The following is a 17,577-nucleotide window of genomic DNA, read 5'->3' as shown; positions in this document are numbered from 1 at the left end:
TTTCAACATCACCTTCCACGACCCCCTCCCTCGTTTCCAAACTCCCCTCCCTCTGTGCCAACAAACAATTTCCAATTCTTTGTTGGACAAAGGCTCCAAGTTTCCAGGGATTTGCATGTGAAATGCTCCTGTTCATCTCAGGCTTGAATGAGCCATCAAAATGCTCATCAGGGATTTGCCCACAGAGGCACACACATGTGTACACACAAATCACTTGTCCCTGGCTGCACCCCAGCCATGCGTGAGCTGGTGTGGTCCTTGGGCCACCTCTGAACCTTTGTTCACAAGCTGGGGCTGAGGAGCAGGTTGCATTTGATGGACCAACCCAGCCCCCCCCCCCCCCCCCCCCCCCCCCAGGCATGATTAGCATGGCCAAGACAATCTGCAGCTCTGGAAACTTAGGGAGGGGTTTGAAAGGAAGAGAAGGGGCATGAAATCCCCCAAAGCAAGGGGGAGGGATGATGTTTATGGAGTGCTTGGCTTTGTAGGGCGGGACATGGAGGAGTAAATCCCTTGCACCCACGCCCTGCGGGGCTCCGGGGGTGGGTTTATTAAATTGCTGCTATAGAGGGAGGAACCCACCTGGGGACAGAGATAAGGGGCGGGTGGTGGGACTGCTGTTCTGCAGCATTAGCTGGGAGACTTATCAGGGCAGAAACTCGGCTTCTATTACCATGCATTAGAATAGATTAGCAGGCAGAGCAATTAGCATCCTCACTCTATTTGGCAAAGTGACAGAGTTGGTGGTGATGAGGCATGTGGGGAAGAGGCAGCCTTGGCAGGGCGGTGTTTCCCTCCCTAAACTTCTGCCTTAGGATGGAGAGGACTTCTGGTCATCTTCTGGTCCAGGGCTTTCCCCACTGGGACACTCAATAAAGCAGGACTGGAGGAGAGCTTTAGTCATCAGTCTGAAACATTTTTGTGGCTTGTGGTCCCAGAAAAATTGCTTCAAAGGCTGAATTTCAGCTTTCTTGTGTCACCTTTCCCACTTCTCTCTGAGAGAATCTACAGACCTGTGTGACATTAAATGCCACCAGTTAAAAACCAAACAAACCAAACTGAAATAAAACTACCAAACCCCACTGCTTTGGCTTCCCCAGGCCACTTCAATGGCCTATCCCCCTTTTAAGACCAGGCTTGGATGGGGCTTTGAGCACCATGGTCTAGTGTGAGGTGTCCGTGCCCATGGTGGGAAGTTGGAACTAGATGGTCTTTAAGGTCATTTCCAACCCCAACCATTCTATGATCTTTGCCCACACTCATCTTTGATACTCAAAGAGCAGGTTTCTCAGGGATTTAAGCCTCTTTGATTAGAGCCAAAACTGAAAACAAGGGTCCAACTCCTTTCTTGGATGCATATGCATTTCCTGGGTAAGCTTTCTATTCTCTCTCAGCCAGAACAGTTTTTCCAGGAATGATTCTGCTCCTGATTTCAGCTTGGATTGGTCCTTCTTTCCCTGTAGCATCTCCTGCCCTCCTTTTCTGAATGGAGTATCACTGGCAGTGGATAAAATTTAACTCCTTGTTAACTCCTTGATGGGAAGGAGAACTAAATTTCAGCTGTCCTCTGGTAGGTATGGTAGGCATCCTGGAGGCCAGAAAGAGTAGAGAGGGATAGATGGCTATTTGCCACATCTCCACATAAAATTTAAGGTCAATTATTCCTGCGTCTCGGAATTTATGGCATTCCTATTCTTAGGACCTCGAGGGAACTTGGAAATGTCAAAACATTGCTAAAACTGACCTTAAACTTTATATGCAAGTGGGACTGAATCTCCTTCCTATTCCTGACTCCAGACAGAAAATTGCTTTGGCTCCAGCAGAGGAAAAGGCAAATTTCAGCTGCTCCCTCCTTTGCCAGCCTTGCTCCCCCCTTGTGATAAAGCCATCTCAGGAGATGCAAAGCCAGCTTTGCACATTGGTCAGATTTGGCTCAAACAAACCTCTTACCATGTCCCCAAATTCCTTTACTTTCTCTGTTCCTGTCTCATCCTTCTTTCCAAGTGGGAAATCAAAATTTTTTCCCCAATAAAAAAATGAAGCTGTCATATCATATTTCATCCTGAAAGAGGAACTAGACTAATGAGCCTGATTCAGACCATCATCTCCCGAGCCTCCTGGAAACAAATGTCTCTGCGTCCTGCAGTCCCTTTCCCCAATTCCCTGTCCCCAGCCCTTGCTGAAAACGTCCTTAGGAGGGATTGCACTTGGCTTCTTCCCCTGAGCTCCCTCTGCTGACCACCTTGCAAAAGGCATCACTGACCTACCCATTTGGTCTTTGAGTAGACGTCTGTTCTGGCCACTGAGCAAGGACTTTGGGCAAAGCAGGCACAAGGAGTCTTGGACTATCCTCTGTACAGTATTTTTGCTGAGGAGGCAGGCTGGGGAAATAAGCAGGCAGGCCTTTTTTAGTTTAAACCCTTACCCTGTCACAACAAGCCCTGCTAAAAAAAGTCTGTGCCCAGCTTTCTTATGAGACGCTTTAACTACTTAAAGGCCACAAGAAGGTCTCTGTGGAGCCTTCTCTTCTCCAGGATGAACAGCTCCATGTCACATCCTGCACGGGTGGCCTGTCCTGGCTGGTGTAAACAGTGGATGCACAGGTTCCCACCTGCCACCTCAAGTTTACCCAAATTGTGGGGGTGAAGGTGCAAGGAAAAGGTGGCTGTGATTATTCTGTGAAAGGGCGAGTGAATTTGTCCCTTGCAGGAAATGTCACCGTTTAGAGTCAGAAAGAAAAGCTGAAATGCCAAAACCTTTTCCAAACCAATGATGACCACAAATTACCTGTTTGGAGGTGGTGGAAGGGTATCATTTCAGTTTGCTGAGCTGACCTAAACCATTGAGGTGTTTCTCATGCTGCTTACTCTCCACCTTTGACATCATATACAGGTGCTTCATGTCCCTCCTCTTCTCTGCACTTCCAATGCAGAAGCAGTAAAAAAAACCTCAAAAAAATGATTGATTTCTTTGTTGTTTGTTTGTTTTCTGGGAAATATTATTATTTTTTAATGGTAAGGTTATTTTACTTCTTTTTTTCCTGAATGCAAAAATTGTATAATGTGCTAATTACCATGTGTAGACAAAAGCTCCTCTGTTCCAGCTAGCAATGTCTGATCAGATCCAATCACCACTCTTTTGTCTTGAAAATTGTTTTTAATTGACAGAATTACAGATAAGGACTTTTCCAATGCCAGATTATTTTTTTTTCCTTTTCTTTTTGTGTCATATTATAGAAGTTAGGTTTATTTAGTCTGTTTCTGAAAAAAAAATAAGAAAACAAAACAAAACCAAGCAAGCAAACAAACAAAAACAAGAAAAAAGAAAACACAGAATCAAAATCTTTTCATTTTTCACAGAATCACAGAGCTGCCTAGACTGGAAAAGACTTTATCATCAAGTCCAATCATTAGCCTAACACTGGCAAGTCCTTGCCTAAACCATATTTATAAGCACGGCATCCACGTGACTCTTAAGTGCCTCCAAGCATGCAAGAAAGATGCAGTCAGGACTACTGTGCTGGGATACCCCCATGCTGGGGTAGGGGGAGGGTTGCGAGGGCCCTGTTTCCCCCAGGGGACAAAAGAAACCTGATCCAGGTGAACTTGGCTTCCCCCTCCCAGGAGGAGGGGTTCCCCGGGTCTAAGTTGGTCTGTTCTGCTCCCCCTTCCTGTCCAGCAAGACTATAAAGGGAGGGGGCATAGCAGACATTCTTTCCCTTTGCTCCTGCCTCGCCTGTTGGAAAGGACCCACAGCCACTGCTGGCCTCCTGGTTCTGCCATGTGGTCAGGCCTGATCTCCTCCCTGCCACATCCCCGCTTCTCTAAAGGACTGAAATCCACACACAGAGGGAGATACAAGGCCATCCAAATTTGGTTTTGTATATTCTCCTATTCATCCTTATTCCTTACCCTTGTAAATCCCCCCTGTTATTGATATGTACATATAGGGAGAGAGAGAGTTAAAAAATTTACTTCTCCTACTTCCAAACCGACTCCAGGTTATTTTTTGGGTAGATTTACCTCCAGTCTCTCTGGGGGTGGGGGGAGGACTTTCTCAGTTTCTTGCTACCATCTGAGCTCTTAAACTCCAGTTAAGGCTCACACCACTACAGCTATATGCTGATTTTCCAACCACATAGTCTACACCTACCATCAAAAAAAAAAAAAAAAGGAAGGTTAAAATAAAAGAGAGAAGAAAAAGAAGAAACAAACTTTTGCCTTGGCTTTCTCCTCCCTGGACTATCTGCTTCTGTCTGTCTACTTCACTCATTTGATTTGGTTTCCAGCAGAGGCCACCAGATCTGGTTGATGATGTGAATTAGCAGAACAATTTTCTACTTCTCTTCCAAGCCTTGTGGCTCCAGGCTATTGCATGGGTCTGTGTAGCAGCTGAGCATCTCCAACCTTGCAAGCCCAAGTGAGAAGAGCAACTGGATGCATGAGCTTATCAGCATTTTGAATGTCTCATAAAATAATTGCCACTAGAAAGGCCAGGCACAAGGTTCACCATGCCTTTTAAATGCATTTAATTTGTTATTACAAGTGATACCAAGGGCTTGCTGGCAAATACGAGTAAGGCAAAAGATCATGGGAAAATCCCAAGTAACTATCAATAGGATGAGAGGGCCTCAGGTTGCAGCAGGGGAGGTTTAAATTGGATATTAGGAAAAAAATTCTTTACTGACAGAGTGGTCAGGCATTGGAAAAGGCTGCCCAGGGTGATGGTGGATTCATCATTCCTGGAGGGGTTAAAAAACTGTGTAGACATGTCATGTTGGGATACACTCTGGGATATTGTTTAGTGGCCGTGGTGGTGTTGGGTTGATGGTTGAACTTCATGGTTTTAGAGATCTTTTCCAACCTGTGATTCATGGGATAGTGGAATAATTTGTTCCTAAAGAGTTATCAGGGAGAAGGCTAGAGATCTTGGTCTGCAGAGAATTCTGTGCAGTATGTGTTTCCATCCTGGTACAAAAAATGGGTGCTGCAATGCTGCAGATATCCTCTGGCTCAAATCTTAAGAGCATCTGTAGCTCTGCCAACCTCTGAGCACCGTGCTTGGGCAGAGAGACAACACTAACACCTTCCTCTCATTTCCCTCTGCTAAGAAATCAGGAGTCACTCAAAGCAAAGTCAGGCATTTTAGGCAGTGGTGTGTTGGAGAGATGAACAAGAATCATAGACTCACATAATCATTTAGATTGGGAAAGACCTACAAGATCATTGAGTTCAACCATTAAGAAATTGGACAGGGAGAGAAATATCCACTTTGGAGAAATATCCACTTATCCTACTCAACTGCTCTCCTGAGGGATGATCTCAGTTAGCATTTACTCTGGCATCACAACACCCTCGCTCCCTTCCCTCTGTGAACAGCGTCTTTTCCCCAGTTTCTCCCTGTCCCGAGCCTCTAGAGAGTCAGAAGAGATCTTCCCTGCATCTTCAGCCTCCTGAAGCAAGCTCCATACCCTGAAGAAGTTGTGATCACAGACACTTTGTCATCATTAACCTGGGGTCTGGATGGCAAAGACACAGCTGCAGTATGGGAGGAAGGGGAGGTGCAGTGCTCTGGAGATGTAGGAGAGTGACCCATCAGGGTAAACTGACAGAACAGGGATAAGAGGCTGTAGGGTGATGGTGCAGCAAGCTGCATGACCCCACTATGCTGGACATGGACAAACAAAGATACAGTCAAAACCAGGCCAGGATGAAATATAAAGGTTTTGATTTTGGGGGGTTTTGTGTGTGTGTGCAGGGGTTTGTTCTGGGCTTTTTATTTTCCACTGTATGGTTGAGGTGTGTCATCACTGAGTATTAAAGGCAGGTGAAGCAATGCACACAGCACATGCCTTCTATTAGACTTCAGCAGCATGATCTGTTTCCTGCACTGCACAGAGAAAATAAAGAGCTTGCAGGTGGAGGACTACCCTGCTTGACCCTTCTTTTACCTGGTCTGTCCAGGTTGTGGAGCTCTTGGATCTGTGCTCAGCCTCTCCAAAGATTTCTGGGCTTCATAATAACCCTCCTAATGTTGAACATTAAGGAAAAAACTCTGGAGGTGGTGCAATGCAGTGACAGAACGAGAGGACACAGTCTCAAGCTGCACCAGGGAAGGTTTAGGCTGGATGTTAGGAAGAAATTCTATACAGAAAGAATGATTTGCCATTGGAATGGACAGCCCAGGGAGGTGGTAGAGTCACTGTTCCTAAAAGTGTTTAAAATAAGACTGGATGAGGCACTTAGTGCCATGGTTTAGTTGGTTAGGTGGTGTTGGGTGTTAGTTTGGGCTTGATCTCGAAGGTCTTTTCCAACCTGGTTGATTCTATGATTCTGATTCTGTAATGAGTCTGGACTTTGTTTGACCAAGCTTTAGCAAGGCAGAAGAGCCCTTAGTATGTCATTATAGAGGTAGCATAGCACCCCTCTGCAGATGTTGTTTGCAGAATGTGGCCCCAACAAGCTGCACTCCCAGATGGCCGACCTGGGATTTAACCATAATCTCTGGAGTCCCAAACTAGGATCTTAGACTCATCCTCAGGAGATGTGGGCTTTGCTTTTCTCTCTGGCACGCATACATCTATGCCTCACTTTGCCGTCTCTGCATGGTAATGCTTCCACCTCACAGAGGTGTCATGAAGTTTAATTAGCTCCAGGCAAAGCCCTTTGAGATCCGCAGATGAGAGATGTGATAGAAGCACGAAGTATTAATTTAACATTATTAAAATAATTGGTTAGTGCATGGTGAACAGAGGGTGAGCATTAGCAGTGTTTACTCTTAATAGGACATGAGGAGGAAATAACATTCCTCATGGTTCAGTGGTAGGACCAGCTTCTCAGTGCCTGCATTAATGGGTTGGACAAAAGCAGGACACTTGCAATTGTTCCAGAGGCAGCTGATAATGAAATAGCAGGTGTTATTAAGACGTACAGAGACGTGCTGTGCCTACACCATAATCTCATGCAAATAAGCTCTGGAGAAGAATATGCTCTTTTAGGTGTCTTAAGTGTAATGTGATACCACTGGGTGGGAGTTACACACTGACTAATTATAGCATGAATAGCTCTGAATGAGGTTGCGTGGCAGTGGAAAGTGATCTCAGCATATTGACAGACCCAGCGTGTTCGAGGTGCTGATATTTTATTAAAGCAAAACAGTTGCTGGCAGTACGAGGTGTTTCTCCTGCATGAGCCACAAACAGACACATGAGATGAGAACACAGCAGAAGTAACAGCCATCTCCAAGGGCTTGAAGCACATAGGATCATAGAATTGTTTTGGTTGGAAAAGATCTCTAAGATCATTGAGTCATTGACTGCCTTGGCCACTACACAATGTCTCCAAGTACCACATCAGAAATGGTTAGTGGGTTTGGGATATTTCATGACTGTAGAGGTCTTTTCCAACCAAAACAATTCTACAATTCTATGATTCAATCTTTAAAATCTTTATCAGTGATCTGGGTGAAGGGATTGAGTGCACCCTCAGTACATTTGCAGGTGACACCTGCATATTGGGCTGGTATGTCAATCTGCTTGAAGGTAGGGAGGCTCTATAAGAGGGTTAGCACAGGCTGGATCAATGGGCCAAGGCTAATGGGATGATGTTCAACAAGATCAAGTGCTGAGTCCTGCACTTGGGTCACAACAACCCCATGCACTGCTTCAGACATGGGAAAGAGTGGCTGGAAAGTTGCTTGGTGGAAAAGGACCTGAGCCACTGATCAACAGTCAGCTGAATATGAACCATCATGTGCCCAGGTGGCCAGGGTGGCACACAGTATCCTGGTCTGGATGAGAAACAGTGTGGCCAACAGGACTAGGGCAAGGATTGTCCCCTTGTACTGGGCACTGATGAGGCAGCACCTTAAATATTGAGAACAGTTGTGGGCCTCTCACCCCAAGAAGGACTTTGAGTTGCTGGACGGTGTCCAGAGAAGGGCAACAAAGCTGGGGAAGGGTCAAGAGCACAAGTCTTGTGAGGAGTGGCTGAGGGAACCAGGGTTGTTCACCCTCTAGAAGAGGAGGCTGTGGAGAGACCTCCTTGCCCTCTTCAACTCCTTGAAAGGAGGTTGTAGTAAGGTGGGTGTTAGTGTCTTCTCCCAGGAAACAAGAGCTAGGACAAGAGAAAATAGGAAATGGTCTCAAATTGTGCCAGGGAAGGTTGAGGTTGGACATTAGGAAAATTTTCTTTACCAAAAGGGTTGTCAGGCCCTGGAACAGGCTGCCCAGGGCAGTGGTAGAGTTTCTATCCCTGAAGTGATTTAAAAGACATGTAGATGTGGTGGGGAGAGACATGGCTTGTGGTGACCTGGGAATGCTGGGTTAACGATTATGCTTGATGATCTTAAAGGTCTTCTCCAACCCAAACAATTCCCTGGTTCTATGATTCTCTGATTATCCCTTTCATAGTCCAGCTGCCATGTGAAAGCAGCTGCCTTCCAGGTGACTATTTTTCTAAGGCAGGCACTCGTATCTGGAAGTACTTACTTATTAAAATTGCCATTTGCCTTTATTTACAATTTGCTGAACTTACTTTTTTGGGGCTGCAATGTCCCCGGTGGGCAGCTGCTGGGTGCTTTCTCATGTTCCTTTCTGTGTTTTAGCCAACACCATTCAGGGATTTGAGAGCCTGATGCTGGAGGGCAATACTTTGCTCTGCACATGCTGAAACAATTTTCTCTGCTGTTTCCTCCCAGCTCTTGGGGGAGGGCAGAACATTTTTGACAGTGCAGAGGAAGACTGGAGGGAGCAGGTTATCTTTTTTTTTTCTGCTGCTGTGAAAAGGTACCACATTTCATCTCTGAAGGACCACAGCTGCAGATGCTGGGCAGACAGTTTGGAGTGTGGTGCATAAACCCACAGGATGCTCCTCATGTTCCAGCTCAGAGTAGATAAAGTGGTCAAGGAAGAGGACATGGGTGAAACCACAGTCAAAACTCTCTGGAGAATCATAGAATCAAAGTAAGGTAGGAATTGGAAGGGACCTTTGGAGATCATCTAGTCCAACTTCCCTGGCAAAGCAGTATCGCCTAGGGCAGGTCACACAGGAACACATCCATATGGGTCTTGAAAATCTCCAGAGGAGACTCCACAACCTCTCTGGGTAGCCTCTTCCAGGCCTCCATCACTCCTACAGTAAAGAAGTTTTTGTGTTTTTTTTCTATTATGGAGGTGGAACTTCCTGTGTTCCAGTTTGTATCCATTGTGTCTTGTCCTGTGATAGGACACCATTGAAAAGAGATTAGCAACTTCTTCTTGACACCCACCCTTCAGATATTTGTAAACATTAATAAGATCCCCTCTCCATCTTCTTTTTTTTCCAATCTAAACAGCCCCAGTCCTCTCAGCCCTTGCTCATCAGACAGATATTCCAGCCTCTTAATCATCCTGTAGCCCTCTATTGGACACTCTAATATTTCCCTATGCCTCTTGAACCAGGGAAGAGAATAGCCTCCATCACTCCTTTCTGCATGGGAAAACACACTTGCAGGTGACTCCATCCCTTTAGTCTTGATTTATGCAGCAGCTGGCATCAATTACCTGGGCTGATTTATGCTGCTAGCTCAAGGAAGGTGACTGTGATGTTGATTTGAGAGCCTGAACCTTGCTGGTGACCTAGAACCCAGCTTTTTTTTTTTTTTTTTTCCTTTGTTCATCAGAGCTTGACAGAGCTTCCCCCATCATCAGACTCGAGAACAAGCTTTGGTGGATGTGTTGGGTGCTTTGGGTGTTTCTCCTGCGTAAAAATTCAGATGCTCAAAACCAAACATGGAAGTGGCAGAACTGAGGTCACCCCTGGGAAAAAAAGGAATAATCCTGTAATTAAAGTCTGGCTTGCAGTGTGTCAGTGCAGAGAGCAGATTTAAGAGTGCAGAAGCCACTTTCAGGCTAGCAGTACCTAATTTCTGAGCACCTGACACTGCAACTTTAACATTATGTTAAACCCAGGCTTAGTTTGATTCAGTTTTTCATAATTTCATTATTTGGATGGCAACCCACAACAACAGATATCAAGCCTGAAAGATGCATCAGTCTAATACACAGTGAGGTTTTGGTCTGAAGAGTTGCATGTTTTAAATGGTTATGTGCCTTTTGCTTTGTCTTTCTGTTTTTTTACTGTGTCCAGCTCTGGAGTCCTCAGCACAAGAGGGACATAGACCTGTTGAAATGAGTTCGAAGGAGACCACAGCAATGATGCAAGGGCTGGAAGTCCTCTGCGGTGAGGACAGGCAGAAAGAGTTTGGGTTGTTCAGCCTGGAAAAGAGAAAGTTCCAGAGAGACTATCTTGCAGCCTTCTGTACTTAAAGGGGACCTATAAGAAAGATGGGGACAGACTTTAGGAGGGCCTATTGTGCCAGGACAAGGAGTGATGGTTTGAAACCAAAACAGGGAAGATTTAGACTAGATCTAAGGAAGGCATTTTTTACACTGAGGGTGGTGAAACACTGGCCCAGGGTGCTCCAGGAGGTAGTAGAAGCTCCATCCCTGGAAATATTCCAGGTCAGGTTGTTTGGGGCTCTGAGCAACCTGTTCCAGTTGAAGATGTCCCTGCTAACTGCAGGTGAAATGGACTAGGTGAGCTTTAAAGGTCCCTTCGAACCCAAACAATTCTATAATTCTATGAAATTCCTGCTCAGTGGTTTGCCTGAGTACACAAACTGTATTCCTAGATGCTTACTCATGTGTTGTCCTTCTGTGGAAATGTGCTGCATGTGTTTGCAACCTGCTGTGCTGTTTTCCTTGAGCTGAGCCTGGGTATCTGCCCATTTAATTTTAGAAAACCCAGACATTTTCTGTTGTGCTGCAGCTGCAAGAAATAAATAGGAGGAAACAGGACATTGTGATGAATTTGGGTGCTTGTGCTTTGACACTGAGCCCAAAAAGGTTTCCTTCCAAGGTGTCCTCAGGAGAGGAGTTTCCACACCCTGCAGAGTTTTGCTGGGATTGCAGTGTCTATTTGTTTTACTGAAGTGCTTACCAAAATCTCAGGTCAGCATTTTGCTGTGGCTTTCGTTCCACGAGAGGGAGCTTACACTTTTGGGAGTAGTTAATCAGCTATCCATCCAACCCTCCAGAGATTGCACATTTAAAATTCCTGATCCAGCATGTGGCAGTGCTGCAGGAGCCTTAATGGGATGAAGGTTCCTAGGGAAAAGAGAGAGGGAGCAGCAGTGATGCTCTTGCTCTTTCCTATCTGCAAAGCAAACCGAGAGCATGCTGAAAGTGGCAGAGATGTCATGATCTGATTCCTGACACTGGAAATGAAAAACTTTCCTCTACCAGAAAGATGGACGAATCTGAGTTTGAAATGTGAGTGTTCTTTACTCCAAAGGTGGTGGAGCACTGGCATGGGTTGCCCAGGGAGGTGATGGAGACCCCATCTCTGAAGATATTCAAGGTCAGGCTTGATGGGGCTCTGAGCAACTTGATCTAGCTGAAGATGTCCCTGCTTACTGCAGGGAGTTTGGACAAGATGACCTTTGAGGGTTCCTTCCAGCCCAAATCTTTTTGTGATACTATGATTATATCTAGTGGCAGTCACTAGAGAGAATCCAAGCTTTAAACTTTGAGGCTAGTCCATAAACTTTGTAACATGCCAGCTCAGCAATACCTTGGGTTGCTTTTGTATCCCCATCTGCAAAACCCCACTCCTATAGGTGCAATCTCTGCTCCAGGGAGCAAGGACATTGAGGGCTAATCTTGGAGCTAACCCCTCCAGCAGCCCCCACGTGCTCTCACAACTAAGACTAGGAGTGGGTGAATAATTTAACAACAGCACTTAGTCTTTATAGCTGATTTTAATGGGGGGTAATAGCACTGCTAATAACAAAATCCATTGAAGACACCCTCTGCAAGTCCATAACATTAGCCTAATGGCAAAAGGTAATTGGCATGCAGTTGAAGCTGTCCTTTTGTGTTAACCCTGTGGATTTCTAGGCAGACATCTTCCTTGAAGCAGTGCCTTGGAAGTGCATGTGGAGTAAAATACAGATGTGTTTTATGCTAAGTAAATGCAAATCTGGATTGAAACAGGATGCACCACTAGAAATTCACATTGTTGGCTTGTGGTTACACCAGACAGATGAGAGACAGTGACAGTGCTGGAAGCACTGGGCAGTTAATGTGTGGTGTAAGCTTCCTGAGCTTGTGCACCCACCACTTCCACTGAACTGTCACTAGCTGGGAACAGCAAGATTTTTAAGATTCAACCCTGGGCACCTCTAATCAGACACTTTCAAACCACATGCCAAAAACCTCTTAGTCTGTCAAGAACATAAGGAAAAACTTCTTTCCTGTGAGGGAGACAGAGCACTGGAACAGGCTACCCAGAGAGGTTATGGAGTTTCCTTCTCTGGAGAAATTCAAAACCTGCAATGGATTGCAGGGATACTAAGTCCCAGCCAAGAGGAACCAGCAGCCCATAGTGCCAGAGATTTACAGTCTTCTCAGCAGGACCAAAGAGATTGGGCTATGAGCAGCTACTTTAAGAGTATCCTCACCTGAGTTGTCTCACTCCCCTTGGACAGGATAGTTTTCAGGGCTGTGAGTTTATTCAGGGGAAGATAACTCTGTACCTGCTACATGGGTACAGAGACAGAGCATCCCTACAGCTGTGCATTTTACCCAAGGGATGGAGCTTCACCCATCAGCCTTCCTCCTTTTGTGGTGTCCTTGCAACTCTCCAGCCTGATGCATGATCCCAAGGCTGCTAGCACTGGAGTCAGAGCACTCGGGGGCATGCTGTTCCGCTTCATGCTGGTGAGACCTCACCTACAGTGCTGGGCCCTGCTCTGGAATCTCCAGCACAGGACAGACGTGGACTTGTACTGGGGCTAGAGGAAGCAAGAAAAATGATGAGAGGGCTGGAAGCCCTCTGCTGTGAGGCCACGCCAAGATGGTTGGGATTGTTCAGCCTGGAGAAGAGAAGGTTCTGGGGAGAGGTTTTTGTTGCCTCCCAGTACTTACAGGGGACCTGTAAGAAACATGGGACAATCTTCTTAGCAGGACCTGTTGTGACAGGACAAGAGGTGACAATTTTAAACAAAAAGAGGGAGATGCAGATTAGATACAAGGAAGAAATTTTTTACAGTGAGGGTCATGAGACACTAGCAGAAGATTCCCAGAGAGGTTGTAGATGCCACATCCTTGGAACCATTCCAGGTCAGGTTAGACAGGGCTCAGAGCAACCTGATCTATTTGAAGATGTCTCTGCTAGACTATATGACCTTTAAAGGTCCCTTCCAAGCCAAACCATTCTATCTCTATATGAGTGTTGTTTTCTAGCTAGTGCAGTCACAGAGTTACATTGTTTACTTGCTACTCAAAATAATGACTCCTCTAATACCTCTTGGGACCATCCTCACCCTCCCAGCCTGTCCTTGTGTTAAACCTGTCCCTCTGTGTCCCCCTTTGCACAGGTGCACGAGGAAGGAGCGGTGTGAGCGCTCCAGCGAGCCTCGGCGATTCGCCTCGGAGATGAAGCAGTGTGTCCGGCTGACCGTGCATCCCAACAACATCTCCGTCTCCCAGTACAACGTATTGGTGAGGAACACTAATGCTTGCCCCCCACCCCAGGTTTAACCTGCCCATGCAGTCTGACAGACCCAGGTATGTGCAACCTGGATTCAGCATGAGTGGGAAGGCCTGGCAGCTTCATGCAAGAGGTTCTCCAGACTCCATTTGATCTTCCCCAGCATTTTTCCTGGCGCAAGGAAAGATTTGTCATGGGAGGATATTTTTGGCCTTGGTTATTTCCCATCTAGAAGTGTGGAATGAGGCTTCCCTACTTGCTGTGAGTAACTGAGATCAGGTCTGCAGGGACTCTGCTCTGCAATGTTGTGTGCACCCAGTGTAGTTGTTCACATCCCTGGGAGAAGAATTTATTTATGTCTGGGCACGGACTTTAGGCAAGGAACATTATTATTATTAGAAATTACCTTCTAGAATAAGGGCAAGTGAGGGATACCATGAGTTATTTCAGTAAACTGCAAGTTCCCATTACCTTGAGTGGAAATGTCTCCTTCTTAAGCCACCAAGAACTCTGTTTTTCTTCAGCTCCTGTGCTAAGTATGCATAACAGAGAGATGCAAGATGCTGCACAGAGGCAACTAAGGCTGCTGAGGTTCTTGCTAGGTCTTGTGACCTTCTTACAAGGTTTAACCTTTACGGTCTTGAGCTACCCAAGTCAACAGTCAATGAATCCACACAGTGAAAGCTGGCAGAGCAGTAGATGAACTGGATCATTTCCTGGGCTCGAGGCAAGAAATCTCTGTTGAAGATCTAACCAGCTTGTGGTTTCTCTCCTGACTCATGACAGCAGTACCTTATGTGGTGAGATCCCAACATGCTCTGAGAAGGTGGCAGAAAGAACCCATTTCATTCAGGTTTCCAGGATCATATTAGTTAAAACTGGAATTAAGTTGGTAACCCAGGCCCTAAAAGCTCCATCTCTGGATGTGCTGGTTACTGACCCTGCACCTTGAATTGTCTAAATGGGTGCAGCTGCCAGACATCTTCCAGGTGTCAGGTTGTGGAGTGCTAAAGTCTTTTCAGTGATAATGAAATCAGCCTTTCAAAGCCTGAATGTCCAATCATTGCTGCTTTGTTTCAGCCTCTTAACTTTGCTGTGACATTACTTTCCTAGGCTTCAAATAAAGCTGATCTGAGAGATCTTAAGTCCTTTGTTCTTCTGGGAGTTCAAGGCTTTTTTTCTTATTCTTTCAGTAGCCATTGAATTCTTTCATGTTGGATTGAATCCTGGGGGACCAGCTGGCTCAGGGTGATTGAAAATGATAACAGAATAAAAGACCTTTACCTCTAGGTTACTCCCAGGAGCCCCAGTATATCCCAGAGGTGCTCAGATCAGAAGTTGCCATCATCTGATTGTTGCCTAATAAGCTGCATGAACATAGGAGTCTCAGCTCAGTTCTAGGTAGTCTGGTCACCCAGCTCATCCACAGTCACCACAGATAGTCTCTTGGCAAACCAGGAAAGGAGCACCAATGAACAAATGACTAATGGTATCTCTACCGAGTCTCACTTGGGTTGTAGAAAAGATGTTTTGCCCACAGAGGCAGAGATGGTGTCTATGTGGCCAGATTTTGAGCACTAAGAGAGACTTGGAAATTTGTATGAGTCTGTTTCAGTCCAGGGCTGCTGCTCTGAGATCTCTGAGACACTCGGTGGGGGAAGACTCTGCTCTTTCCTCATTGCAACAGCTCCAGAGCAAGTGTGTGAGATGTAGGACATCTCGTCTGCTTAGAGTGTACACTGGCTTATGACATTTGTGACCAAGCACTACTGGTCTATCCACTGGTGTCATCATCTGCATGGCACACCTTCATTCTGCATCATCCATGGCCAGAAAGAGATTTGTTAAGCAGAAAGCTTTCCTCTTCTCCATTGCTGGCAGGTTTTTAGTGAACTAGGAGAATGGATTTAGCCTGAGTGCTAAATCCATCCAAATAACCAAAGCTTGTTCCTACTCCTCGTACTCCAAGACAAAAAATAAATTAAAAAAAATCACCTTCCCCACTGCCATTCCCATTGTGCAAAAATGAACAGACTCTCACAAAGGCTTTATGTCAGCCAGGGCTAAGGCCTGTCAGCTCACTCTTTCTCCCTGATGGTGCCTAGTGTGAAGAAATAGCTCCAAGCTTTCTCAAAGTGAGGAAAACACAGTGTGGGAGAACAGGAAGCATTATGTCATGTTATCCTCTCCTGCTTTGTCACCTGAATTGACCTCCTCTGTGCTTTGTGCTGGTAGAAACAACACTTCAGCATGCATCTGTGACTCCTTTCAGTGGCTGTCACCTCAGAGGGGGCCCCAGCTAGCTGATGGAGGAGGCGAGCATGGAGAGCATCTGTGCCTGTGTCAAGTGATTTGCTCTAGTGTTTGGTCACAAAACTGCTAAATTTATAGTAACTGCTAGGTCATCAGCAGATGCTAGAAGTACACTGGGATGCCTCTCTGTGCCACATGATCTGGTGATGGAAAGCCATGATGGAGGACCTTAGCTGAGTGCTTAACTCATCAGGGAGACAGTGGCATGAAGGTCCTTCTGTAGACAATGAACATGGTGGAAACCAGCCATGACATTCCTTTTTTTCATGGCCTTGGGCAATGGCATAGCAATGCCAACAGGTGCTGTGAACTCCAAAAACATGGGCAATTCCTCCTTCACAGCACTTTTTATGTATGGAGCCCCAATGTGGCATGTCCCCAGAGCCAGCTGCTACTTCGGTGGGATGGGCAGGAGAGGTTTGCTTGTGCCTCTAGAGACAGCGGTTGTTTTGTGGTGGACTGAAGGCTGTAACTAGACTCTCCTTACACAGGAACTTGGTGACAGAGTACTCCCCCATCTGCTGATGCTAGGAGAGCAGCCCGTAGAGAGTTAGACTGGAGCGCTACAGTTTCTCTGTAGTCTGCAGAGTGCCTCTTGTGAGTAGTGGTCACCTTCCTCAGAAACCGCGTGCCTTGGGGGCCTCCGAAGCACTGGTCTTCATGGCTGGCTCCAAAGACTCCCTACCTAACCTTACACTTGCATGACAGTTAGTGAGCACTCCCACCCCTTCACTGACCCAGCCAGCACTGGGATACAGTGCAGTTGTCCCTGCATAGCCACGTACCACTTGTGTTGGCATCAGCATCTCATCTTCTTCCCCCTCCGCACACGCATCCCTCTCCTGAATTGCTGCTTTCTGTTGAAGGAGGATGCTCTCTCTAGCAAGAGGTTCTTTGTCCAACCTCTCCAGTGTAATTCTCTCCTGCTGACCCAGCTCTGTTGTTTGGCTTAGTATTTTCTCTTTTCTGTTTTTTTTTTTTTCCTTTTGTCCTTTTCTCTCTCTCCTTCCCTCCCTCCCTCCCTCCCTCCCTCCTTCCATCTTTGCTTGCAGCTCGTCTTGGAGACCTACAATGTTCCTGAGCTGTCAGCAGGAGTCAATTGCACCTTTGAGGACCTTTCAGAGATGGATGGCTTGGTGGTGGGCAGTCAGATACAATGCATCTCACCAGCTGCCAAAGAGGTGCCCCGGATCATCACAGAGAATGGTGGGTATCCCATAGCTCCTCCATCTGCACTTCTTCTCCCTCCCTTCCTCACCCTACACCTCAGTGTCCTGCTTTCTCTCAAAGTTTGGCTCATGGGAGAGTGAGGACATGATAGGCAGAGCATGGGGAGTAGGTGGGACACTGCTTGCTGGTGTAGCTGCACAGCAGCACTTCATAGTATGAGTTGTCTGAATGTTTGTGTTTCTGTGCACATGTGTGCGAGCGTTGAGCTGCAAGATCAGCACCTGCACTGAGGTGCTTCTATGTGTAAGACTATGTTTTCAGACTGCCACCGAGTGGTAGTTGCACATATCTAGCAAAGACAAGAGATGGATGTGGGATGTTCACTCACCTTTTGCCCAGGCTGGTGGTGTACAACCCAGGGAATGAGGCTGTATGGTGTCTCAACATATCCCATCCATGCAGCAGCTGCAAAGTCCTGCAGACCTGAGCATTTCCATCTATAATTTCATCCTGCTTCTCCCAGATTTAGATGTCTATGCTCAGTTCCTTGTCTCTGTCCTCA

General features: G+C 46.3%; 1 protein-coding gene across 2 annotated transcripts in view; it reads left to right on the top strand.

Annotated features, from left to right (window-relative positions):
- Positions 1-17,577, top strand: part of PLXNA4 (plexin A4) — a 538,983-nt gene that overhangs the window by 390,045 nt on the left and 131,361 nt on the right. For both annotated transcript variants that reach the window (XM_054178000.1, XM_054177999.1), the window contains exons 6-7: positions 13,420-13,543; positions 16,898-17,051. In XM_054178000.1, coding sequence (XP_054033975.1) covers positions 13,420-13,543; positions 16,898-17,051 — 278 coding nt within the window. The remainder of the gene's footprint in view (positions 1-13,419; positions 13,544-16,897; positions 17,052-17,577) is intronic.

The sequence above is a fragment of the Dryobates pubescens genome, chromosome Z (genome assembly GCF_014839835.1).
Source record: "Dryobates pubescens isolate bDryPub1 chromosome Z, bDryPub1.pri, whole genome shotgun sequence".
NCBI lineage: Eukaryota > Metazoa > Chordata > Aves > Piciformes > Picidae > Dryobates > Dryobates pubescens.
Note: the sequence above shows the minus strand (reverse complement) of the source record. Positions and strands in the feature narration are given on the sequence as shown.